General features: G+C 38.9%; 1 protein-coding gene across 3 annotated transcripts in view; it reads left to right on the top strand.

The window, feature by feature from the left end:
• znf711 (zinc finger protein 711) overlaps nt 1–27200 on the top strand; it is a 56941-nt gene that overhangs the window by 2491 nt on the left and 27250 nt on the right. For 2 of the 3 annotated variants that reach the window (XM_060832653.1, XM_060832655.1), the window contains exons 2-3: nt 23769–23867; nt 24465–25022. In XM_060832653.1, the coding sequence (XP_060688636.1) occupies nt 23789–23867; nt 24465–25022 (637 nt within the window). In that variant the 5' untranslated portion in view covers nt 23769–23788. Of the gene's footprint in view, nt 1–19454; nt 19534–23768; nt 23868–24464; nt 25023–27200 lie in introns of all 3 variants that reach the window. The other variant, XM_060832654.1, reaches the window with a different exon arrangement.

The following is a 27200-nucleotide window of genomic DNA, read 5'->3' as shown; positions in this document are numbered from 1 at the left end:
TAGGTTGTTTCAGTTTGCTTGTGTAGAAAACTGATGCTAGATAACAATGCTCATAAAAACAGCATAATTTTCAATTACAGTATTCAGTCATTTGCACTGTGAGCAAAACCAATTGTGCAATTGTAATAATGGGATCTGTTTTTTAAAAAAAATTAGAATTTTGAAATTTCATTGAATCGTGGAAACTGGTGAATTCATTGTTCATGTCATGAGGTTGTAGGCCCCTGAGGCAGAAGATGAAGGGTTCCTCCAGTTTCCGGTAGGGGTTGGAGGAGGCCCAGATGGATATGTTCTTGGGGGTGAGGGGGGAGTTGAAGTGGATGGCCCAAGAAGGTAGATGCATACGGACCACAGATGTTCCCTGAACCATTCTGCGAGTTTGTGCTTGGACTCTCCGATGCAGAGGAGACCACATCGAGAGCAACAGATGCAATAAATTATCTTTGTTGACCAGCCACAAGTGGGCGAAATGGCTTTCTGTGCTGTTAATGCCAATGAGATTGAGAGGAAAATAAGAAAAATAATTTTTTTTAAAACTCTAAGATCTGAAAGAAAGAGCTTACATATTTGAATGAGTGGCAGATAGAGTTTAGATTAGATAGGTGCGAGGTGTTGCATTTTGGGAAAGCAAATCTTAGCAAATCTTAATGGTAGTCCAGGGGAGTTTTGCTGAACAGAGTGACCTTGGAGTTCAGGTTCATAGCTCCTTGAGGGTGGAGTCGCAGGTGGATAGGATAGTGAGGAGGGCATTTAGTATGCTTTCCTTTGTTGGTCGGAGTGTCAGATGTGGGAGTTGGGGGGTCATGTTGCGGCTGTGCAGGGTTTTAGTTAGGCCGCTTTTGGAGTATTTTGCGTGCAATTCTGGTGTCCTTCCTTTTGGAAGGATGTTATGAAATTTGGGGGAGGAGGTGGGTTCAGAGCAGATCTACAGGGATGTTGCCAGGTGTTGGAAGATTTGGGTTATGGGGAGAGCTTGAATGGGTTGTTTTCCCTGGAGTGTCGGAGGCTGAGGGGTGACCTTTATGGAGGTTTATAGGGTCATGAGGGGCATGGATAGGATAAATAGACAGTCTTTTCCCTCGGGTGGAGGAGTCTGGAACTGGAGGGCATAGGTTTACGGTGATGGAAAAGATATAAAAGAGACCTATGGGGCAACTTTTTCAGGCAGAGGATGGTGTGTGTATGGAGTGGGCTGCCAGGGGAGGTGGTGGAGGCTGATATGGTTGCAACATTTAGGAGGCGTCTGAATGGGTATATGAATGGGAAGGGTTTGGAGTGATGCTGGACTAGATTAGGTTGGGATATCTGGTCGAAATGGATGAGTTAGACCAAAGGGGGTGTTTCTGTGCCGTACATCTGTATGACTCTATATATTCTGAATTTAGAAATAATTTGAAGCTGTTGAGAAAAATTTTCTTGTCTGTTTCTTCTGTTTCATTGACAGTTCAGTTCTATTAGACTTTTAGTTGCTTAATGAGATTGCAGTACAAAATTATCAATCTTTAGAAAGTCTTGCTGATCACCATGTATTTTAGTCTTGGATTGTTATTGAGGAGTATCCAAGATTTGAAATTTTGTACAAGCTGAATGCTATTTTTACTGAATTTTCTGTCTATTGTCACCCTCGCATTTGATAAATAGAATTGAGAGGGAGGTTGATTTGCCATTTTTTATTTGCGTAGGTTCCCTGGTATGATTCAAAACAGAAAAGACAATCTTCCAGTCTTCTGTGCAACATTACTCACTCAGCTAACATTAATGAAACAAATTAATCATTGTTATGATCTTGCAAGGGACTAATAACAGTTGACACTAAATTTGAACCTGCAATGAATGACTGAAAGGAACAGATAACAAGATGGCAAGCTTCAGGTTTAAGAATTTTTTTTGTGTATCTAAAAATGTGGACTGAATTGTTTTTTTACAAAAGAAATGTATTTCCCAGAATGGCTGCATAATTTTATAGCAAGAAATTTGATACCTATTCTGAACTCCATTTTTGTAACGGTGTGATCCTGCAATGTGCTGATAGTCAGAAGCCCAGGAGTTGTTTGGAAGTGGAGCTATTTAGTTCTCGGCTAATTGAGCAGGTTGGATCTGGATATTGGGAATAGAGAAAGATGCAAAAATGCACACAGTTAATCTGCCCAGCAGAAACTGCTTGATCCTGGTGGTTTAAAAAAAAGTTACCTTACCTGCAGTAGTTGCTGTGAGCAGTAACTTCTGGATTGATGAACAAGAAATATTTTCCATGTCAATCAGTCACTCTGCACTTCTGACAAAGCAGTGGAGGCTTCCTGAGCAAGAGAGCGGAACACTGAGGCCTTAGCTACCCAAAGAAAGATCATCTCAAGACCAACGAACTGACTTTTTTGCCTCCGCCACTACACTATCTTTCTATGTTTGCCTATGTATGTCTGTAAAGGGATGGATGAGGGGATTACTCTAAAGAGTTATTTGCCAGTAGTTTATGCCTGTTTACATGTCGCTATAGCCTAATTGCTTATAATAATTAATTATAATTCAGTAGGAAACCTGGTTCATGCTTTCCATCGACCTTGAACTAAAAGTCAGGGTACTGTGTGTACTTTTAAACAAAACTTTGACATTTGATACAACTTCAGGGATAACACAAGTGAGTTCTGAAAAAGTCATTTTGGTTTCAAAATGATAATACTGTTTCTCCACAAATGCTGCCAGATTTGCTGGTTTGTCCAGTGGTTTAAGAATTTTAAAATTTCAAGCTTTAAGACCTTTTACTGTAACACAAGCTCAACAACATTGAATAAACTATTACAGTAGTTGACTTGTACTGAAAAAGTATCCCATATAACAATGAAAATGACTGCAAATCACTACTGTTATTATTTTTCTCCTTCCCTGAAATAGAATCCTAATTTTCCTAGAACTGGTACAAAATGATTCATAAGACCATAAGAATAGAAACAAGAATTGGCTGTTTGATCCCTTGAGCCTATCCATCATTCAACAGGATCATGACTGATCTAACATTCCTCATCCACATTCCTGCATATTTCCTCATAACCCTTGATTTCTCCTATTGATCACGAATGTATCAATCGTAACCTTAAATATATACAAGAGTTCTAGTTTATCCAAGAGGGAGGCTGGGATAAAGTTGTGGCTATAAGAGCTGCTCCTTTATTTGAGGTATTTTAGGTGTTTAGAGGTGATTTCCTCAAATTCCAAGAACAGCAATTATTGTTTTATAAGCTATTGTGTTGTTTTGGAACTTTGGGGAGAAAAAAAATCAAAACAATGGCAATTTTAAAAGGAGGAAGACAGGCAAAAGTCAGCGGCCACATGGTCAGTGAGGGAGAGAGTAAAATAACCCTACACTGCTACCAGACACCACAGTGACTGTACAGTTACTGCCTTTGTTGTTTGAGCTCATGTATCTCTGGACATCAGCGTGCATCTGAGAAAAATTAACAAATAGCAAAATTCACAACAGACCTTGGAAGAACCGTTGTGGGCAAGTTCACAGCATAGGAACAGGTAGTTTTTAACATGTAACTACTTGTAAGTCTACAGTAGTAAGTAGAGTGGGTTTTTAAAAATTATGTTTTATTGAGATTTTGATTAAATTTTAAAAATATAAACCATATGTACTACGTTAGACTGGAACACTTTTTTTTTGAGCAAAATGATGGTGCTATTTTCTGAGTCTGTAGATTGTGAAGGAGCAAATATGGCCTATGGTAGAGTGATATGCTCTTCCCGTCGGATGTGGGAGTTTAAGGAGAATTTCCATGTTACCTATGATTATGACTGCAGGAAGTGTCTTTGGTTGTAAATCCTATCAAATTGCATGGATTGGTTGGAGCGGTAGATAGAGGCAACGAGGAATTTACAAGAGCTAGGGGGTGTGATGAATGGCAGTTATAGAAAGGGAGAAACACCAAAGATATAGTCAGGTGGATGGGTTAACTCCAGGAAAGGTAGGCAGGTAGTGTAGGAGTCTTCTGTGGCTGTCACCATTTCAAATAAGTATGCTGTTTTGGAAAACATAGGGGGTGATGGACTCTCCGGGGAATGTAACACGAACAGCCAAGTTTCTGGTATCGAGACTGCCTCTAATGTAATGAGGGGTGCGTCAGATTCCAACTGATCGATTTATGGTAGGGGACTTTCTAGTCAGAGGCACAGACAGACATTTCTGTGGCCAGCAGCAAAAAATCAGAATGGTGTGTTGCCTCCCTGGTGCCAAGATCAAGGATATCTCAGAGAGGGTGCAAAATGCTCTCAAAGGGGAGAGGGACCAGCAGGAGGTCATTGTACACATTGAACAACACAGGAAGGGAGAAGGATGAGATTCTGAAGGGAGAAGATTGAAAGTTAGGCAGGAATTTAAAAAGGAGGTCCTCGAGGGTAGTGATATCTGGAATACCCAGTGCTACAAGCCAGTGTGGGTAGGAATAGGAGGATAGAACAGATGAATGCACGGCTGAGGAGCTGGTGCAGGGGAGAAGCGTTCACATTGTTGGATCATTGGATTCTCTTCTGGGGTAGAGATGATCTGTACAAGAAGGACAGATTGCATTCGAATTGGAAGGGTACTAATAGACTGGCAGAGAGATTTGCCAGAGCTGCTCGAGAGGATTTAAGCTAGTAAGGGGGTGGGACCCAGCGAAATAATGAGAAAAGATTGGTACAGTTGGGAAAAAGAGCGAGTCAAACAGTGAGGGCAAGCAAGAACAAAGCAGAGAACAAGGTAGGACTGATAAATTAAACTGCACTTGCTTCAATGCAAGAGGTCTAACAGGGAAGGCAGATCAACCCACGGCATGGTTAGGAACATAGGACTGGGATATCATTGCAATTACAGAAATGTGGCTCAGGGTTGGACAGGACTGGTAGCTTAATGTTCCAGGATACAAATGCTTTAGGAAGGATAGAAAGGGGGCAGCGGGGAGGCAAGAGAGGAGAGGAATGGAGTTTTTGATAAGGGATAGCATTACTGCTGTACGTAGGGAGGATATTCCTGGGAATACATCCAGGGAAGTTATTTGGGTGGAACTGAGAAATAAGAAAGGGATGATCACCTTATTGGGATTGTATAATAGACCCCCCTAATACTCAGCAGGAAATTGAGAAACAAATTTTTAAGGAGATTTTAGTTATCTATAAGAATAATAGGGTAGTTATGGGAGGGGATTTTAACTTTCCAAACATAGACTGGGACTGCCATAGTGTTAAAGATTTAGATGGAGAGGAATTTGTTAACTGTGTACAAGAACATTTTCTGATTCAGGATGTGGATGTACCTACTAGAGAAGAAGAAGAAGAAAACTTGACCTGCTCATGGGGAAGTAAGGCAGGGCAGGTGACTGAGGTGTTAGTGCGGGAGCACTTTGGGGCTAGTGACCATAATTCTGTTAGTTTTTAAGTAGTGATGGAAAAGGATAGACCGAATCTAAAAGTTGAAGTCTAAAAGGAAGTTTAAATTTGACGGTATCAGGCGAGAACTTTCAAAAGCTATTGAGGGCTGATGTTTGCAGGTAAAGGACTACTAGAAAATGAGAAGCCTTCAAAAGTGATATGAGAGTCCAGAAACTCTATATTCCTGTTGGGGTGAAAGGAAAGGTTGATGGGTATAAGGAATGCTGAATGACGAGATAAATTGACGGTTTGGTTAAGAAAAAGAAGGAAGCGTATGTCAGGTATCGACGAGAGAGATGAAGTGAATCCTGAGAGTATAAAGGTATCAATGTAATTAAGAGGGAAATCAGGAGGGCAAAAAGGGGACATGAGATAGCTTTGGCAAATGTGGTTAAGGAGAATCCAAAGGGATTTTATAAATATTTTAAGGACAAAAGGATAACTAGGCAGAGAATATGGTCCCTCAAAAATCAGAAAGGTAGCCTATGTGTGGAGCTGCAGGAGATGGAGATACTAAACGAGTGTCTTGCATCAGTGTTTAGTATGGAGAAGGACATGAAAGGTATAGAATGTGGGGAAGTAGATGGTGACATCTTGAAAAATGTCCATATTACAGGAGATGCTAGATGGCTCGAAACACATAAAAGTGGATAAATCCCCAGGACCTGATCAGATGTAGTGTAGAACTGTGCGAAAGCTTGGGAAGTGACTGCTGGGCCCCTTGCTGAGATATTGTATCATCGATAGACACGGGTGAGGTGCCAGAAGACTGGAGTGCCACTATTTAAGAAAGGTAGTAAGGAAAAGCCAGGGCACTATAGATGGATGAGCATGACACCGGAGGTGGGCTAGTTGTTGGAGGGAATCCTGAGGGACAGGATTTACATGTATTTGGAAAGGACGGATTAGGGATAGTCAGCGTGGGAAATTATCATAAACTTGATTGAGTTATTTGAAGAAGTAACAAAGAGGATTGATGAGGGCAGAGCAGTGGACTTCAGTAAAGCTTTTGACCAGGTTCCTCGGGTGACTGGTAAGCAAGGTTAAATCTCATGGAATACAGAGAAAACTAGCCATGGCTTGAAGGTAGGAGACAGAGGGTGGTGGTGGAGGGTTGATGTTCAAACTGGAAGCCTGTAACCAGTGGTGTGCCAGAAGAATCGGTACTGGGTTCACTACTTTTTGTCATTTATATAAATGATTTAGATGTGAACATGGGAGGTACAGTTAGTAAGTTTGCAGATGACACCAAAATTGGAGGTGTAGTGGACAGCGAAGGAGGTTATTTCAGAGGTAACAGCATCTTGATCGGAAGGGCCAATTGGCTGAGGAGTGGCAGATGGAGTTTAATTTCGATAAATGCAAGATGCTGCGTTTTGGAAAAACAAATCTTAGCAGGACTTATACACTTAATGGTAAGGTCCTAGGGAGTGTTGCTGAACAAAGAGACCTCGGAGTGCGGGTTCATAGCTCCTTGAAAGTAGACATCCACAGAGGTAGGATAGTGAAGAAGACATTTTGGTATGCTTTCCTTTATTGGTCAGAGCATTGAGTATAGGAGTTGGGAGGTCATGTTGCAGCTGTACAGGACACTGGTTAGGCCACTTTTGGAATATTGCGTGCAGTTCTGTTCTCCTTCCTATTGGAAGGATGTTGTGAAACTTGAAGGGTTCAGAAAAGATTTACAAGGATGTTTTCAGGGTTAGAAGGTTTGAACTAGAGGGAGAGGCTGAATAGGCTGTGGCTGTTTTCCCTGGAGTGTCGGAGTCTGAGGGGTGACCTTATAGAGGTTTACAAAACATGAGGAGCATGGATAGGCTAAATAGACAAAGTCTTTTCCCTGGGGTGGGGGAGTTCAGAGCTGGAGGGCATAGGTTTAGGGTAAGAGGGGAAAGATATAAAAGGACCTACGGGGCAACGTTTTCACACAGAAGGTGGTGCATGTACGGAATGAGTTGCAAGAGGAAAGCTGGTGGAGGCTGGTACAATTACAGCATTTAAAAGACATCTGGATGGGGATATGAATAGGAAGGAAGAAGAGTTTAGAGGAATATGTACCAAAAGCTGTCAAATGGGACTAGCTTAGGTGAGGATATCTGGTCAGCATGGACGAGTTGAACCGAAGGGTCTGTTTCCGTGCTGTACATCTCTATGATTCTGCCCCCACAGCCCTCTGCGGCAAAGGGTTCCAAAGACACTCAATCCTTTGAGAGAAGAAATTTTTCCTCATTTCAGTCTGAAATCAGTTCCTGTTCTATTCTGGTAGTAGACTCTCCCATGGGGATAAATAACCCCATAGCATTTATCCTGTCAACCCCTTTTTAAGAATTCTATATGTTTCGATGAGAACTCTCTTCTACACTCCAGTGAGTAGAGTACCAATCTGTTTAAGCTTTGCTGTTAATACAATCCCTTTGTACTACGGATCATCCTGACAAACCTTCGCTGAAGTGCTTCCAATGCAGTGATATCTTTCCTTCAATGAGGGGACCAAAACTGCTCTCAGTGCTCAAAATGTGGTCTTGTCAGCACCGTGTACAGTTGCAGTAAGACTTCCCTGTGCTTATATTACAACAACCTTGAAATAAGGGCCATCATTCCATTAACTTTCCTGAATAGATGTTTGCTAGCTTTGTGTTCAAGTACCCCCAAGCTCCTTTGTGTTGCAGCTTTCTGCAGATTTTCTCCATTGAAATAATACTCTGTTCTTTAGCTCCTTTTCCTTTTCTAGCTGGATAATGTTTGATCCCCAAACCAGCTTACCTTGGAGAGATCTGTCCTTTCAGCCAAAACTAGGTAAAACCAGCTTTGTTTTGACCTGGTTTCCTTCTTTAACCACCAAGTTAGTGGTTGTTGTAATCTAGTCTTGTTGTCAGGTAAAATTCAAAACAGGTTCTGTAATTCCCTCTTTTTATTTAAATTCAAATTAAATCTAGTTCTAAGACACATCAGTCTTATTATAACTCATATTTGCAAGATTTTTTTTTCGTGGAGCTGTTTTCAGAGTCTCTATGTGAACCGAATGCTTCCATCTTGCTGATGTAATATTAGCCATGCAACCTGAAAGTAATTCGATATGAAGCACTTTGAAACATTGCAAGAAGTGTGATAGGTGCTCATAACCTACATAGGTGTAATATGTTTTGTTAGATTTAAGAATCTAGAATATTAGTTCTGGTAACTTGAGAGAATGGCACTTGAGTGATAGATATATAACATGATTGAAGATATGTTTCATATTTTGCTATGTTAAGATACTACTTGCCTTTAATTTAACACAAACATGTAGGTCTTCTGTGATGATACTAAATGTATGTAATAGCTCAATGTTTGGAATATTGTTGCAAAAATGCAAAACTCTCTATGCAGATGATGTCCTCCTTTTTCTTAAGTGATCCTTTGATATCTGTGCCCCGCTTAATTCAAGTGGTCAATCTATTTAGTTTGTTCTCAGGCTACAAAATTAATGTTATGAAATCGGAGGTCATGCCATTGGGTAGTCTCGCCAGTATATCCAACTTAACAGATCTTGCTTTCCCTTTCGGTGGTCACTGGAAGGTTTTCTATACTTAGGTATTCTTATTGACCCAGTATTTGGTCAACTGTATAAAGCTAATTTTGTGCACCTATTAGAGAAAATAAGGCAGGACCTTCAACGCTGGGGAGATCTTCCAATATGCTGGTTAGGCAGAGTAGGCTTAGTTAAAATGAATATTCTACTTCGTCTCCTGTATCCCATGAGAATGTTCCCTCTGATGTTGCCAAGATTGGCGTTGCATAAGCTCCATGGTTGGCTTTGTTCCTTCATCTGGAATCATAGACGACCCCTTATCAAATTAGAAAAACTGCAGCTTCCACAGGCATGGAGAGGACTGGACTTTCCTGACTTCAGAAAGTATCAGTAGAGCTCTTTATTATTTTATGTGGCTGATTGATTGATTGGGTCTCTTGTGATGCACAATTTGGTTAGATATAGAGATCTCCCAAGCAAAGTGTCCCCTCATCAATCTTTTATTTGTGGATAAGATGAGAGCTATTATGGGCTATTGCAAAAATCCTATCGTACTTAACACAAAGCCTGGAGGATAATGCAACAAGGGGAGGGTAACCTGCAACCTCTCTCCCCTCCCCATACCCCTATAGTGGGAGCATCGGGTTTCCAGCCAGGGCTGACAGATACTACATTTAAAACTTGGAGGTCCAGAGGTATTTCTTGCCTGGGGGACCTGTTAGGTGGGAAGGTTATGATGTCTTTTGAGCAGTTGCACCAGAAGTTTGGAGTGCCTATCAGGGACCTTTCTTGGGATTTCCAAATATGAGATTGTATACAGAAGAACACTACACTGACAGTCAATCCTTACAAATCGAATAGGGAAAGATGAGTGCTATTCCAGAGGGGCTGCCCTCGGTCAGTACTCTTTATCACTCATCACATAAGGATGTATCGAAAGATATGCAATAATTATTTAAAACATGGAACCAAGAATTCAGATTAGAAATCTCTTCAGAAATGTGGGAGGATATCTGGGAAAATGCCTGTAAGATCTCTATTTGTAACAGAGCTCAAGCTATTCAATGAAAGATACTTCACAGGGTTCAGAAAGCATCTGAACGACTCGCAAAATTTAAGGTAGGAGTATCCCCAATATGCCCTAAATGCAAAATAGAAGTTGGCACTCTCACACGCTGTCTATGAGCATGCCATAAGATCCACAGGTATTGGGACAGGGCAGCAAATGCCTTGACAGAGATCTTGGGTATGGAGATTAGACTGGATCCAGTGTCTCTACTTTCGGGCTTTTCAGATTTTCCCTCCCTGAACGTGCACGGGAGGAAACTATTTTCCATTCTCTCCTTTTGTGCAAAGAAGAATATTTTAGTGAATTGGGCAGCTGAGGGCCCTCCTGGACTTCCAAACTGGCACAGGTTAATCATGGAATATATCCCCCTTGACTTCCTTACAAATATGGTGCACCAAAAAACTGAATTATTCTATAAAACATGGAAGCCCTTTTTGAACTATATCAACACAGATATTTCGGCCATATTGTCCAGGGCTTTTGTCCAGCTGTGGTAGTGGTTCTGGCTGGTCCGGAGACCCCCGGGAGGAGGAATCCCATATAAATACAGGTTTTATTATGACTTGATGCAAATCTATTTTGAACATGTACTTAGTTATTTAAGTGTTCTGTTGTTTATCGCAAGTAATGTATGATATCCTATTTTATGTTTTGGTTGTTTGTAGGATAGATCAGTAGTTAGTTGAGTTTTTCACCCCTTTTTTTTGTTTGCCATTTTGGTTATTGTTTTTCTTATTTATTTAATCTTATTGGTGTTTATACTTGTATTACTTTTGTAATTTTGTAAAAAAAACTTTTAAAAATTTTCTTTTTTCAATAAAAATATCTATAAAAATGCAGAAGTTGTATACTTGTTTTATTCTTTTTAACATGCAGGTTTACTGAAGCAGTATATTACATCACTGTTGTCAGGTGAAAATGTTAAACACTTCACTGATTTTGAAAGATACTAGCTTAATAGACCCATTTTGTAACATCGTTTATCTACCACTTTACATCTGCTTAATAAGTTTTCTTTTCCCTCCATTTCCTTTTTAATTATTCATTTTTTAAATGTGTAGGTTGCTGTACCATCTATTGGAGTATTGATTTAATTATTTTCTGTACTTCTGCCCTTCCTCTCTGCTAAGATCTTGCTTTCTTAATTTTAATTTTTGTTATTGTCTTTGCTGGTCTATGATTTGCAGTTCTTAGAAGCTGTTGCTGCGCTACTGATGTAAGAAGTTTTCCTCCAGTAACCCATGATCTGTATCTGGCATAGGTAACAAGAAGTAAAAAGCTGGAAATACTCAACTGGTTAGGCAGCATCTGTAGAGAGAGAGTTATGTTTCAAGGTGATGACCTTTCAACAAAATTGATGTTTTTTCCAATTGTTTTGTTCTTTCAGATTTTCAGTCCACAGTACTTAATGTTTTTCACTCTGGTTTAAGTCTGATTGAATCCAGCTACAATGTCTTCAGCCAATTCAGTGACTAGTATTTCATTAGTTTTTCCTCAATAGTAATAGTTCCCTCCACAAGAAAAGATTTTGTGAAGAGTCTGCTTGTTCAGAATTTTTTGTGAGAATTATTTATGCATTTTCACTTGGTTGTCAGGTGACACAGATCATCAAGTATGTTCCATGTAATGTATTTCCATCAGGAACATGGTGAAAAGTGCACCTCCCTGGGTATCTTGTATGCATATAGTCTCAAGTCCCCTGGCAGTTGAAGGATCCCAGTCATCATGTGATTGTTATTGTGGTGAATTCACCATCGTGGTTTCACAAGAGGAAAATGAAAATTGTGTTGTGTATTTTTTTAAGTAGCATTTATTCTGGTTCAAAACAATATCAAGGCCCTAGTGAAATTTTAAATTCCAGAAGATCTCAGCTTAAAGTAGATTTATGCAGGGAAAACTTCTTGAAGCTGCTTCATTAACTGACAACTTGTGTTTAATATTTTTGTTTTCTTTTGTTTGGTGCCTTACTTCGTTAGCTGAAAAGGATGAAGAAATGACTTGAGCAGATTGCTCTTTGTTAGTTGCTGGTTCCAGGTTGGTGTGTTTTTAGTGCTTCATAATTGATTAATTACATTTTCCTAATTGAATTACAAATGGAGATGGATTTTGTCTACTTTACAGTAGAATATTTAAGTTGGTCAACATGACCCATGAGAGGTGCAATACTATCTCCTTCGTGCAAGGTACTTTAATATAGGTAGATACTTGTATGAGAAATGAGGGTGAACTAATGATTTTAATGTATGTGTAAAGTAATCATTATGGAACGCCTTGCCAAACTTGGCATTGTTGGTAGTCATCTATTATTAGATGTGGGGTTTTTTTTGAGAGTGAATAAAACATGATCATTAGTGTGAAATAGAGGAAAAGGTTACTTTTATATATTTATTCTAGGTGAGTTGTTAAAGTAAATTAAGGATACACTTCAGCTTTCAAATTATGCGACTATTTACCTTTTCTTTTAATTAAGCTTATTAAAAGCATCACCTACTGAACTTCATAATGTTGGGCATCCTGTGTTCAGTGACAGTTTAAAAAATAACACGTTGTGTGTTAATTTTATTAGCCAATGTTCCAGCAAAGTTAGTTTTATCCTTTTGCCAATCATTGACCAACATCTATTTATGAGTTAAGGAAATTAGATGCCTCCACAGAGAATTGGGATATGCAACAACTTCATGAAATGTTCCAAGTTGCTTCACAGGAGCATTCTTAAAGAATAACACTGAACTACCAAAGGAACTATTAAGTCAGATGATCAAAAGCCTTGTCAAAGACTTGAGTTTTAAGAAGTATCTTAAAAGCAAAAGGGCAAACCATAGGAAGGAAATTCCAGAATAGGCAGATGAACCACAGCCATAAATGACCGAACAATTCGTATCTCAGATGGTCGTGTGATTGGTGATGATTGCAGAGTTGAGGAGGATCAATGCCATAAAGGAATGCAAACCGAAAGAAATTCAATTGTAAAACAAAAGTTAAGTTGTGACAATATGTTATTGGTGACCCTGTTCAAACAACAAAAGAAATGTAAACAGGAATTTGCACTTGTATAACTCCCTTTTTACATGGAATACCATCCAATATTCCATTATCTTGGAGAAAAAGGGCAAACACTACCAGCAGTGTAAGATGGCAGTCAAGCTTCTCAAATAAGCATTATACCAAATAACTGATAACATAGAGAACATTTTAAAATTAAAATAAATTCCTAAATATTTTCTTTCTGAGATCTTCCTTGTAGGGCGATAGCGTTGATGCTGACAATGCTGCTTAGGAACAAAATATGCAGAAACATTTGCGAGAGTATGTCCAATCGGACATTGACATTCACTCCTTTTTTTGGGATGGTAACAAATTGTAAATTGTCTTGACTGAGAATTACAACTTCCTTACAAACCCCTGCCTTAAGCAGACACGTGGTTCTGCAGTTGTATGATTGTTAATCTCATGTTTTCAGACATCATTTCTCAAGTCATCATTTTTGGGAAGCTTGTCAACAGAGATTTTGGTAAGTTAGTCTGTAAGATTCATGAAAATGCATAATGCTATGTTGCACGTGCCTCCAGTTGCATCAGTAAGTTAATCTTGTAATTGTGTCCATTACAGTAACATTACGTAGATGAATAAATACCAAAGGCGAATGACCAAGCATTTACTTAATTGCGGCAAGAGGTTATAGTTTTATCAGATTTTATATCACAGTTTTGCTTATTTAGGTCTGCTGTTAATTAAAATTGAGATGCATAGGAAGAAACTTTGACATGTATGTTGGGCAGACAATAGACAACAGGTGCAGGAGTAGGCCATTTGGCCCTTCAAGCCAGCATTACCATTCATTATGATCATGGCTGATCATCCACAATTCGTATCCTGTTCCTGCCTTATCCCCATAACCCTTGATTCCACGATCTTTAAGAGCTCTATCCATCTCTTTCTTGAAAGTATCCAGAGACTTGGCCTCCACTGCCTTCTAGGGCAGAGCATTCCATATATCCACCACTCTCTGGTTGAAGAAGTTTCTCCTTAACTCTGTTCTAAATGGCCTACCCCTTATTTTTAAACTGTCCTCTGGTTCTGGACTCACCCATCAGTAGAAACGTGCTTCCTGCTGCTAGAGTGTCCAATCTTTAATAATCTTATATGTCTCAATCAGATCCCCTCTCATCCTTCTAAACTCAAGTGTGTATTAGCCCAGTCGCTCCAATCTTTCAACATATGATAGTCCCATCATTCCGGGAATTGACCTTGTGAACCTACGCTACACTCTCTCAACAGCCAGAATGTCCTTCTGTAAATTTGGAGACCAAAACCTCTTGCTCCTATACTCAATTCCTCTTGTTATGAAGGCCAACATGCTATTAGCTTTCTTCGCTGCTTGCTTTCATTGACTGATGTACAAGAACACCTAGATCTCATTGTACTTCCCCTTTACCTAACTTGACTTCATTTACATAGTAATCTGCCTTCCTGTTCTTCCCACCAAAGTGGATAACTACACATTTATCCACATTAAACTGTATCTGCCATGCATCCGTCCTCTCACCTAGCCTGTCCAAGTCACCCTGCATTCTCTTAACATCCTCCTCATGTTTCACTCTGCCACTCAGCTTTGTGTCATTAGCAAATTTGCCAAAATAACTTTAAATGCCTTTATCTATATCATTGACGTATATTTTAAACAGCTGTGGTCCCAGCACTGAACCTGTGGTACCCCAATGGTCACCACCTGCCATTCCGAAAGGGACCCATTTATCAGTACTCTTTGCTTCCTGTCAGCCAGCCAATTTTCAGTCCAAGTCAGTATTTTGCCTCCAATTCCATGTGCCCTAATTTTGCTCACTAATCTCCTATGTGGGACTTTATCAAAGGCTTTGTCTGAAAGATGGAGAGAAGTGTTTTGGACAGTTGTGTTGAAAATGTTGTTTGGATGTGGCTTGGATGCCTTCAAGTTTGTACATCACCCTGTTACTGATGAGACTCACTCAACATATGTTGCTGAGCGGAGACCAGATACCTCACTGACAAAAAAAAATGACCAAGTTAAAAATCACACAGCATCAGGATCTGGTTCAGCAACAGATTTATTGGAAGCACTAACCTTCGGACTGCTGCTCCTTCATCAAGTAGCTATGGGGCAGAAATTATAGCAAAAGTTTACAGTGTCATGCAACTGAAATGATATATTGAACAAATCTAGATTGTTTTTAAGTCTGTCATCTTTTAGAATGGGTTGCAGGCTTCAGTTCATTAATATGTAAATCCCAGAACTTCTTTTAAGTCACATTCTCAACATAATGTTTTATTCAAAAAGAAGTGACACCTCAGCTCAGACAACACATTAAAAGTGTGACGTTAGAGTCTGTCCGTATCCAAGTCTCGAGTTAGACTGGTTCTATTTCCAAAGTAGAAATTTATAAACTATTACATGGATCAATGCCTGCAGGTTGTGCTCTTTTTGAACAAAGTAGAATGTATCTGTGAATATAATTCTGCAAATGCAAATTCACCCCATAGACTCATGTGTTTCCGTGCATGAGAGAGGAAGAGGGTGTGATCATGAGTGTGTACGTGTGAATGAGCATGAGAGAGAGCGTGTGTTTGCGTGCGTGCATACTTGGTAAAGTCTGTATGAAAATGCGATTGAGTATAAGCTCATGAAAGAGTGTGTCCGTGGGTGAGAGTGTGGGGGGGGTGTATGTGTGTGTGTGTGTATGAGAGAGAGAGTGCATATGAGAGAGAGTCTGCTTCCGTGTATGTATGAGAGAGTGTATAGTGCAGTGGGGTCACCTGTAGTGTGACATGAACCCAATGTCCTGATTGAGGCCAGCCTTATGGGTTCCAACCTTGGCTGTTAGCCTCTGCTCGGCCACTTTGCGTTGTTGCATATTCTGAAGTCTGCCTTGCAGGATAGTCATCCGAAGATCCAAGGCCAAATGTCCCTGACCACTGAAGTGTTCCCCAAACAGATTCTATGACAATGAATTAATGGATACCACACAGCAATCGCCAGACAGGGGTGTTCCCTCTCAGTCAGAGAACACTTCGGTGGTCAGGGACATTTGGCCTTGGATCTTTGGATCGGGTGGTGGCATGGTTTGGGCGGGTGGGGTTGGGGGGGGCAGGGTGCGGACAGGGAGTGGGGGCACATGCGCGATGTGCTGCTGCCTAGTCTTCTGAACCAGGAGCAGACTTCACAGAAAACTCTAAGCCCCAGAGGAAAATCAATTAACCGAATAATCAATTTTCCATATGAAATAGTGCCCGCCCATCTCATTTGGATAATTGAAGTTCCTCTGTACACACACACACACACACACACACACACACACACACACACACACACACACACTCTGTTACATACTCACACACTAACGCAGGAGCTGTCTCATAGATATACATGCACATGCACACACTCCACACTCACACCCACGCACGTACCCTCTCATGGGCTTATACTCCATCACACACTCTCTCTCTCTGTCTCTGTCTCTGTCTCTGTCTCTCTCACACACTCACACTTTATCAAGCATGCACACATGCAGACTCGCACTTTATCAAGCATGCACACATGCAGACACACACTCATTTGCACAAACTCCCATTTTCTCTCTCCCTCAAAAGCACACATACATGTAAGTCTATGGGGTGAATTTGAATTTGCAGATACGTTTTATTTTGCTCGAAAAGCACACAACCCACAGGCAGTCATTCCATGTAATATTTTATAAATTCCTACTGAGGAAGTAGAACCAGTCTGACACAACAGACATCTGGATAGGTATATGAATAAGAAATGTTTAGAGGGGTATGGGCCAAAAGCTGGCAAATGGGAGTAGATTAATTTAGGATTTCTGGTCGGCAAGGACAAGTTGGACCAAAGGATCTGTTTCCATGCTGTACGTGTCTATGATTATGACTCTAAGATTGGTATACAGATAGACTCTAACCTCACACCTTTAATGCATTGTCTGTGCTGAGGTGACAATCAGGGGTGTGGTGCTGGAAAAGCACAGCAGGTCAGGCAGCATCCGAGGAGCAGGAAAATCAACATTTCGGGCTAAAGCACTTCACCTTTTTTTTAAAAACCTTAAGTTATGTCACGAATGTGACTTAAAAGAAGTTCTGCGATTTACATATTAATGAATCAAACTTGCAACCCATTCTAAAAGATAAAAGACTTAACTGCAATCTAGATTCGTTCAATATATCATTTCAGTTGCATGACACTGTAACCTTTTGCTATAAAGTCTGTGTCTTATGATCCTGATGAGGGAGCAGCAGTTCGAAAGCTAGTGCTTCCAAATAAACCTGTTGGACTATAACCTGGTGTTGTGTGATTTTTAACTTTGTCCACTCCAGTCGAACACTGGTTCCTTGACATTAAAAAAAAGTTATTGCTAACTGCATTCTAAAATCGTAACAGTTATTTACATACATCACTGGTAAACTGTAGAAGCATAGATAGACACAGAGAGGAAGGGAGCCACATGAGTGATTGAGCTTAATTCCATTTAGCAGCTCTTGATCTGGAGCTGTGGCAGTTCAAGGAAAAATACTCATGTATTTTTTCAATACAATGAGGATTTTGCCTTTTTCTGGCAATAAGTTCAAGACCCAAATTCTGTGAGTGAGTAACATTTTCTCTTTTATGTTTCTCTAATCTCATAACTGACCAGGAAAGTGGGATGAGGCTACAGTCAGGTCAACCGTGATCTTATTCAATGTGTAACCTGTATGTACATCCTCATAAGTTTCCCTGTAATCTCTACTGTGCTCTTATCCTTTGTACAATGCGGTAACCAGAGTTGCAAGCGATATTATAGTTATAGCTCCCTTAATGTTGCATATAGTTATAGCACAACCTCCCCTTTTTCATCATTTGTTTCACGGCTAACAAAAAAATACAAGCTAAATAAAGCCTACAACTGAAAGCAGTTTCAGGTATCAAAGCTTAAGTAAGATGTGGCTTGGAGGGAGTGCAATGCAGATTTATCAGAAGCGTATTTGAATTCCAAAGGTTAAATTGTGAAGTGGGATTACATAGACTACGGTCGCATTCCATGGGATTTAGAAGATTTAAGGAGTGATTTGATTGAAAATTTAAAGAGAACAGAATGTAGATTTGAGCCATGCCTTTCAGTAGTGAAGTTAGGAAATTCTTCAAATAATGGTGATGCATATTTAGATAGTTTCACAAGTGGTAATTGATGCTAGTTAATTGCAAATTTTGAAACCAAGATAGGTTAACAAATATCTAACAATGATGTCAAAGGATATGGGCAAAAGTGGATATAGTGAATTCAGCTGCAGATTGGTGACACCCACCATGCAAATAAATTGCCATGGAAAAAATAAACATGTCTCAAAGTTATTTCATTGACTGTAAATCATTTCAAGATGTCTTTTCAGTTATGAAAAGGACTCTGCAAATGCCAATTTTTAAATACATTGATTGTTGAATAACCTAATACCATTCTATGTTCCTATTCCATAAGCAGTTTTAACCATCTTATCTACCTTGCCACATTCCAGGATGTTTGGGCATGTACTTCAAGGTCTCTCTGTTCTTCTACGTTGCTCATATCCTCTTGTTTATTGTATAATCACCTTCCCTTGTTTGTCTTTCCCAAATGCATTACCTTACACTGCGTCGAATTAGAATTCCATTTGCTATTTTCAAACTCCTGACACCTGTTGATGTTTTCTTGCAGTCTTCAATTTTCTTTTTTATGTATCACTAGTATAATCTACAAATCTCTTAATATATGCTCGAGAGGGTTTAAACTAGTAAGAGGGGGTGGGATCCAGGGAGATAGTGAGGAAAGAGATCAATCTCAGACGGTTACAGCTGAGAACAGAAGTGAGTCAAACAGTCAGGGCAGGCAGGGATAAGGTAGGACTAATAAATTAAACTGCATTTATTTCAATGCAAGGGGCCTAAGAGGGAAGGCAGATGAACTCAGGACATGGTTAGAAACATGGGACTGGGATATCATAACAATTACAGAAACATGGCTCAGGGGTGGGCAGGAGTGGCAGCTTAATGTTCCAGGGTACAAATGCTACAGGAAGGATAGAAAGGGAGGCAAGCGAGGAGGGGGAATGTCATTTTTGATAAGGGAGAGCATTACAGCTGTGTTGAGGGAGGATGTTCCCGGAAATACATCCAGGGAAGTTATTTGGTTGGAACTGAGAAATAAGAAAGGGATGATTACCTTATTGGGATTGTATTATGGACCCCCTAATAGTCAGAGGGCAATTGAGAAACAAATTTGTAAGGAGATCTCAGCTATCTGTAAGAATAATAGGGTGGTTATAGTAGGGTAATTTAACTTTCCAAACATAGATTGGGACTGCCACAGTGTTAAAGGTTTAGATGGAGGGGCCAGCGTGGACAAGATTGATTGAGATTTTCAGAATCATGAGCAGGCTGTACCCAGTACAAATGAAACTTTTTTTCACTTGTAGGAGAATCAAGAAGGTGAGGGCAAAGATTTAAAGTGATGTGCAAATGAAACGAGAGTGAGGACATAAAAATCTTTTACACGTAAGTTGTCAGAGCATGGAATGCAATGTGGAGAACTGTAATGCAGGCATATGAATTGAGGCGTTCTGTAGGGCATGGGATTTTTTTTTAAACAGTAATGGTGTGCAGGGGTATGGAGGAAAGGCAAGAGTTTGATATTTGATAATAGACCCAGTACAGGCATGATGGGCTAAATCGCCTCCTATACTGTAATAATTCTGTGATTCTGTTACTTGACCAGAATACTGTACATGCACTGCTGCAAAGGAAGAAATAGTTAGTGTTTTTTATTTTCATGGACCAAACAGTTATTGATTTCTTTTTTGTTTGTAACTAGTCAGCTTTACGAAGTCATACTTATTCAATATATTGCTGCTGGTCTATTCTGGGCTTTAATGACACCATGAATTTTCAAAATGCTTTGTAAAAAAGTGAAAGGGGCATCAAATATTCTTCAGAATAACTTATAGACACAAGTTATTTGAAATATGGTGCATCATGAGAGAGAAACTTTTAAGATCATCCATGGGTTTGTTTTGCCTAAGAAACAAATGTGGTACCCTAGTGGCTACTAGTAGTCTAATGATTTAAAGGACAACTTTCTATTGCACCACATCTAAACAATTAGTTTAAATCTCACTATGACGCTAAGGATTTTGAAAGCAGTTTCTCTTTTTAAAAAAAAATTGGATCAAAGGCAGGTTTCAGGTTTTTTTTGGCAAAGTTAGTATCAAGTTATCATATTGTCAGAAAATCTGGTTTACTGATTTCCATTATGAGGAAATAATTTTGCTCTCATTCAGTCTAATTGATTTGTAGCGGATTTAAGAGGAACCTAAGGGGAAACTTTCTTATGCAGAGGGCGATGCATGTATGGAATAAGCTGCCAGATGAAATGGTATGAGGCCGGTATAGTTACAACATTTAAAAGGCATCTGGATGGGTATATGAATAGGAAGGGTTGAGAGTGATATGGCCAAATGCTAGCAAATGGAATTAGATTAATTTAGGATATCTAGTCGGCATGGACGAGTTGGACCAAAGGGTCGAGATCTGTGCTGCACATCTCTATGACTCTATGATTAATTTTCATGGAGACTGCAAATGGAATTGAATGTTCTCCTCCATTGACGGTGGAGGAAATAGGGAGGCGTTTAATCCGGAGGGTTATAACTGATGACTGCTGCTTTTTTACGATCCTGATTGAGTCCATGTGATTGAGGCTCTGTGAATGTTCTTCCTCCACTATTGCCTTATGCATTAAGCATTGTTGAGTACAAATAAAAATGGTATACATAGATCATGCTGTTTTGGTACTGTAGTTTTTCTGGTGTTTCTTGATTGATGTTGGAAATACTCAAATCATGCAGCATTAGTGGAGAAATATAATTCGTGTTTCAGGCTAATAATCTTTTACCAAACTTTTACATTGCCAATCTCCTACTTCATGCACTTTCCAAAGTACTTGAATACATTTCACACGACACCAGGTTATAGTCCAACAGATTTATTTGAAAACACAAGCTTTCAGAGTGCTGCTCCTTCATCAGATAGCTAGTGGGACAGCACTGTGAAAGCTTTTATTTTCAAATAGACCTGTTGGGCTATAATCTAGTGTCATGTGATTTTCAACTTTGTCCACCCCAGTCAAACACCAGCACCTCCACATTTTGAATACATTTTGAATCCGTGCCTTGCCATTCTAGAACTCGATGTACGAGATAGTCTGATAAGATTTGCACCTCTGTTACAGCACATGTTATGTACTTTGACTATGGCAATGGGGCATTAATAGTCTTTAAACTTTCTGCAGCCTTGACACAAGAGTACACCATTCTCTCCCAATGCCTGCCTGCCTTTTATCAAATTAGTGATTTTGCCGGTTCATATCACCTTATCTTGTAGAAACAGGAGTTGCTGTAAGTGACCGATGTGTTTACACTGACTTACTGATACATCCAGAGATCTGTGGTTGGCTGTCCTCCACTAAATGTTGCTCTTTAATGGCATAATTATAAATATGGGATGAGCCCCCATATAATAGGCTACAGAACTGGAACGCCAACTATGTGTGAATGCACAATTTTCTGCTTTTAATTATGAATGCTGATAACATCCACCTGTACTTCTCACCGATCCCTTGCCACTGTGGTATCAGATATCTGGTCTTGCATGAATCATGGTTTCCTCTAGTTTAGTCTTCAGAATATTTAAGACCTTATTTTCAGATTCACAAACTCTGTCCTTGACATCTATTTTGTCCTCTTCCCTAACCTCTGTCTCAGACTAAGTTAGAATGTTCTCAACTGAAGTGTCCCGTTAAATCACGTTCACCTGCAGATTCCATATACTCTATGTCGCAAAGACTTTTTTAAAATTCCCCTTGCATAATATCACCTGTCCCTGTCCCTCTTGTAGGCCTTCTGTTACCCTGATCCAATCTTTTCTTACTTCCAGACATGATTATTCCAGTGAGTTCATTGGAGGCCTGCTCAGCTATCACCCCAGTGTTTGTTGATTCTCATCCCTGTGTCCAGATCTTGTTACAGTCCTATCTGTCCTTGTTTCTGGAACTTCCTCCAGTCCTATGTCTCCACTTGGAATCCCAATCCTGCCACATTGTTCTGCCATTGATGACCATGTATTTTCTAATGGACGCAACCATCACTAGCATTCATCAACCTCCACTGCAAAGTAGGCTGCCTTTCCCTTAAAATCTTTTTTAAAAAAGATCTACCCCTTCTAATGTCTCCTTTTTTTAAAATATCCATTTTTGTCTCATTTATGTTTCTGAATTGCCATTGGACATTTTTCAAATGAGATTATTCAAATTGTTGAATTGATAAAATTACTTGATGTTCAAACCTTAATGTTTAAATTAGAACACTATCTTCAGCCCCATCCCTCAAATTGGCTGGGAGTTTTTAATCTGTTGCTAATTTCTGTAAAGATCACATAGCATCTTGAAGGTAAAGTGAATGTTCATGAAATATGAAGCATCACAATTGTATTTTACAGGGAAAATGGACCTGCAAGCCTTTTCTTGTCTGACATTGTGTAATTGGTTTTGTCTTTTTAAAAAAAATTAATTTCTTTTAATTTCTGTGATATAAGGTGGGAAATTTATTTATATTTTAAATATGATTTTTCATTTTAGATTTTGAGCTAGCAGGTGGACTTTTGTCTATGTCTATGAAGGAGTTTAATGATTAGCTTCTAATATTTCCTGTTTCTGTGGTAATTTAGTTTTTATTTCAGTTTTAGAACACAGTATGCAGGATAGACTTCCTGGAGTATCACAGGCCTTTTTTTTTCATTGTGTGAGTTTTACAAGTGATCAGAGCAAACAGTTCTACACTGGACATCAGTTGAAGGATCTGCAAATATTTGTTCTGGTTTAGAGAAAACACTCATAGCTTGAAGAAAGTACTTTTGATTTCAGTTTTGCAGAATACGTGACAGGAGCTAAATGTGTAAAACACTTGCTCCAGAAGACATGAGATGATTTAGGACTGTGGATAAATAGGTTAGCTCAGAGTAAGGAATTTTAGTTTGGAGGTACCAAATCCAAAGTATTTGGTTAAAATCCTGAAAGTTGTATTTGAACCTGAGAATTCTATGGGTAATTACCATTGCAAAAAAAGTAGATTTTCATAGCAGAGGGCAGAACATCAGTCACAGGACATGGAGACTTGCTGGAGATGTTGCGGTTGATCTCCTTTATAAAAATGTTCAAAACATAAAAGGTTTTGATAGTTGGAATAAGGAATGGGATGTTTTTTGTGACAAACAGTTGGTTACTGGTGAACGTGGATGTGAAGTGATTGATAAAAGAGTGGTGGTGAAATTAGGAAACTTTTTGTTCGTTTACACAGCAAGTGTGCTGTTGGAAGGTTGGGAAATGCAGATTTAATAGTAGCATTCAAAAGAGAATTTGACACATACTTGAAGGGAAATCATTAATAGGGTTATTGAGAAAGAGATTGAGATTAAGTGGAAAGCCTTACCAAAGAAACAGACACATTGTTGAATGACCTTTTATGAACTTGTGCTTGGAGTTAAATAGTGCATGTACTAGAAGTTCTTTGGTATTGGTCACTTTCTTCTAATCTGTGGATCAAGAATCACCATGACAGCCATAATGGAACATATTTGTTACTTAAGAAGGTATTTACTTGAATTCTCTATTTCTGCTCATGAAAACCTTTTAAAATGATTATTTGGTTTAGAAGCTAAATATTATATTTCCTGTTTAGATACTGATGAAAACTACATTATGGACCAAGGAGGGGGAGGACTTGAGTTACATTCACAGGAGTCCAAAGTGTCTCATGCTATGATCATGCAAGACTTTAGTAAGTAGTTAACTCTTTGCACTACAAATTAGTAAAGTTAGTTTTATGTAGTATAATTCAATAATTGTTAACAAAAGTTCACAGTATTATTTACTGGTTTATTTAAGTAGCGATTTAAAGGAAAATTCTAAAGTAACAAATTTGGGGCTATTTCACCAACTTGAACCTGCAATCAGGTAGAGTCCGAACCTGACAATTTCACAAATTTAATACAAAGTGAAATAACATTACTAGGCTATTGCATGTCATGAACAGAAAGAATATGGATCTGTGGTCAATTAAATTTTAGTCAATTTGGGCATACCAGCTACTATTTTACTTAGCCAGGTGAGAGAATTAATATGCTCATATAATTGCAGGTGAATTATCTAGTCAGTAACGTAAATTACGCTGTTCTGTTGAATTAACCAGCTCTCTGCTTTGGTTTTTCAGCAACTATATATGATCATGATTCAGTGCATGTGTGTATTTGTGGGTATAAGATGTATATACACTATGTCTCATGCAACTTGGCCTCAGAAGAAATATAATCAGAATTATTTCAATTATTAGAAATGTTACTAAATGGCACAATAATATCTATTGTTTGTATTACAGTGACTGGAATGGCTGGTGCTGCCCATGTTGATGGTGATCACATTGTTGTATCTGTACCTGATGCAGTGCTGGTCTCTGACGTCACTGAAGAAGAAGTTACACTCGGACATGGTCTCACAACTAATATTCATGAAGTTGTACAAGGTCCAGATATTATAGCTGAAAATGACGTTGTTACAGAAGGAGTGATTGTCTCAGATTCAGTACTAGAGACGAATGTTACTATGGAAGAAGACTTGAACACCAGTTCAGTTCCTGACCATGTTCTAGCTTCTGATCTTATAACTGAGACTGTTGGTGTTCCAGATCAAGTGCTCGTGTCAGACCTTGTATCAGTGCAGGATGAGGAGCATTTTGAGCATGTGGTTCAGGATTCAGTAACAGATGTTCTCTCACCTGGAATGGTCTCAGAAGAGGTTATGGAAGTAGATGCTGTTTCAGAGACTGTGATTCAAAACCATGATTTAGTAGTTCAAAATCACGAGACTGTTTCTGACCCACCTATTGAAGCCCGAGTGGAAGGAAAGGATGCATCTGAGGATTTCTTAATGATATCCTGTAAGTAACAATTTACAATGTGGCTTTTGTGTTTAGATATTGGAAATGAAATTTTATATAGTCTGTCCACGGTGCCTTCTGATTTAAAGAAAAATGCAGTGCCACATTTCTAATAATAGACAACATAAAATAAATTGTAACATTTCCCCAGTGTTTTAAATAATGATTTAAGCCAAAAGAGCTTTAACCATGAAAACTGCTGTTTTTATGGTATTTTACCTCCAATAATATATAATAAAAGAAAAATAAGTTAGTACTAATTTGTTATTTATATAGAAAATATTTTGGTGAAGCTGATTTTCTCCTAATCTCTTAATTGTGATATTGGCTGTTTCTGCACAAGATTTGTGGAAATTTTCTGTAAGCTTCTCTTATAGTTGTGAGTTGGTTTTTTCCAATAATCACTTCCTTATGAACTGCTAACTCATGTTCTTGAAGCAGTTGTGGCCCTTCGTGCTCTGTCTTTACTGTGCGTCAGAACTGTCAATGCTTACTTAAGTTGGAGTGCAAAAATTAGAGGTTGTCTTTCTCTTTTGTGATCCAATCAAGTAACTGCAGAAAATATGAAACTGTCTCTTGTCAACCTCTGAGGCAGAATATCACTGTTTTCATGGGCCTTTCATTTAGCAGTCTTCTTTGGGTAAGTATTTAGAATCTTTTCGAATCTTGCTTAATTTTTTTGTTCAAGGTACATTTGATGCTTGGTTTTAAACTTTTCTAAGGTCTGCTTCATCTGTAAAATTTCTGTATTTTGGGTTCTTTTTGCCTATTCTGATGAGTCAAATACTCTTGAATATTGACTTCCCAAGTTTGGTCACCCTGCAACAACATCTCCATAATAAATATAAAGTCACATCATTTATTTTTATTCACACCATTAATTCATCCATCTTGTTACAAATGTTGCGTGTATTCAGATAGAAAATGTTAATCTTTGAAATTTTACATTTATTACTTATTATTGCCCTAATGTTTCCTGCACCCTTCTTATATTTTCTGTCCTTTCCTGTCTCACCTTTTGATTATTGTTCACCTCATTACCCTGACCTCTGCTGTCACATTTATCATTTTTTTTCCACTTCCCATCCCAGCAACAGTTTTCTTTCCCCAGTACTGGTGCCAGTGCACTTGAACTGGAAGCAGGTTTTTTCCCATATCAGTCCTTTACCCATCTCATCTTATTTACCTGAAGCCAATTTGGAAATGGCTTAGGTAGTAATTCACAGTTATTACCTTCATGGCTCTGCTGTTTAATTTAGCCCCAAACTACTCTTAATCCTTCAGCAGAGCCTCTTTCCTGGCCTTATCTATGTAAATCACAACAATTGAATGTGTCCTCTCCCATTTCAAGTTTCTCTCCAGCCCTAAGTAGATGTCGTAAACCCAGTCTCTGCATCCCTCTTTGATAAAGAACTACTCTCCTAGAGAAGAAATTCTTCAACTTAGTTTTAACTGGGTAACCCTTATTTTGAAATAATGCTGTCAGATCTTAGACTCTCCTGGAAGGGGAAATAACCTCTGCATCTACTATGTCAAGCTCCCTAAGAATCTTTTAAATTTCAAATAAGGTCTCCTCTCATTCTTTCAAATTTTGGTGTGTACAAGCCCAATCGTCTAACCTGTCTCCATAGAAAATCCCTCCATACCTAGGATCAACCTTCTCTGGACTGCCTCCAATACCAGTATATCTTTCCTTAGATAAGGAGAACAAAACTGTTCATTTGACTAGTGTATATTTTTATAGTACAATTTTAGCAAAACCTCTCTAATGTTATGCTGTATTCTTTTTGAAATAAAGATTAACAATCCATTTACTTTCCCTATTACCTGCTGAACTTGAGTGCGTTTTGTGATACATGTGCAATGACCCCCATATCTCTCTCTGTGCTGCAGCTTTCAAAAGTCTTTCTCTATTTTAAATCATAATCTCTTTTTGTTTTTGCTTAGGTATTTTTCTTCATATTTATCTATGCTATGCCTTACTACTACTACTACTACTATCATTATTATTATGACAACGTTTTTCTTTTTTCCTGAACTTGAGTGGCAGCCTGTGCCATTATCTATAGTGAGACTAAGAACTTCAGACCTATTGGACAAAGGCAATGGCTGAGGTCCCTCCAAAGCTATATTGTGGAGCCCCATTACTGGCCTGTTTGCAGCTATATCTTCCTGTTC

The sequence above is a fragment of the Hemiscyllium ocellatum genome, chromosome 11, assembly GCF_020745735.1.
Source record: "Hemiscyllium ocellatum isolate sHemOce1 chromosome 11, sHemOce1.pat.X.cur, whole genome shotgun sequence".
NCBI classification, from domain to species: domain Eukaryota; kingdom Metazoa; phylum Chordata; class Chondrichthyes; order Orectolobiformes; family Hemiscylliidae; genus Hemiscyllium; species Hemiscyllium ocellatum.
This window is presented reverse-complemented; position numbering and strand designations above follow the sequence as displayed.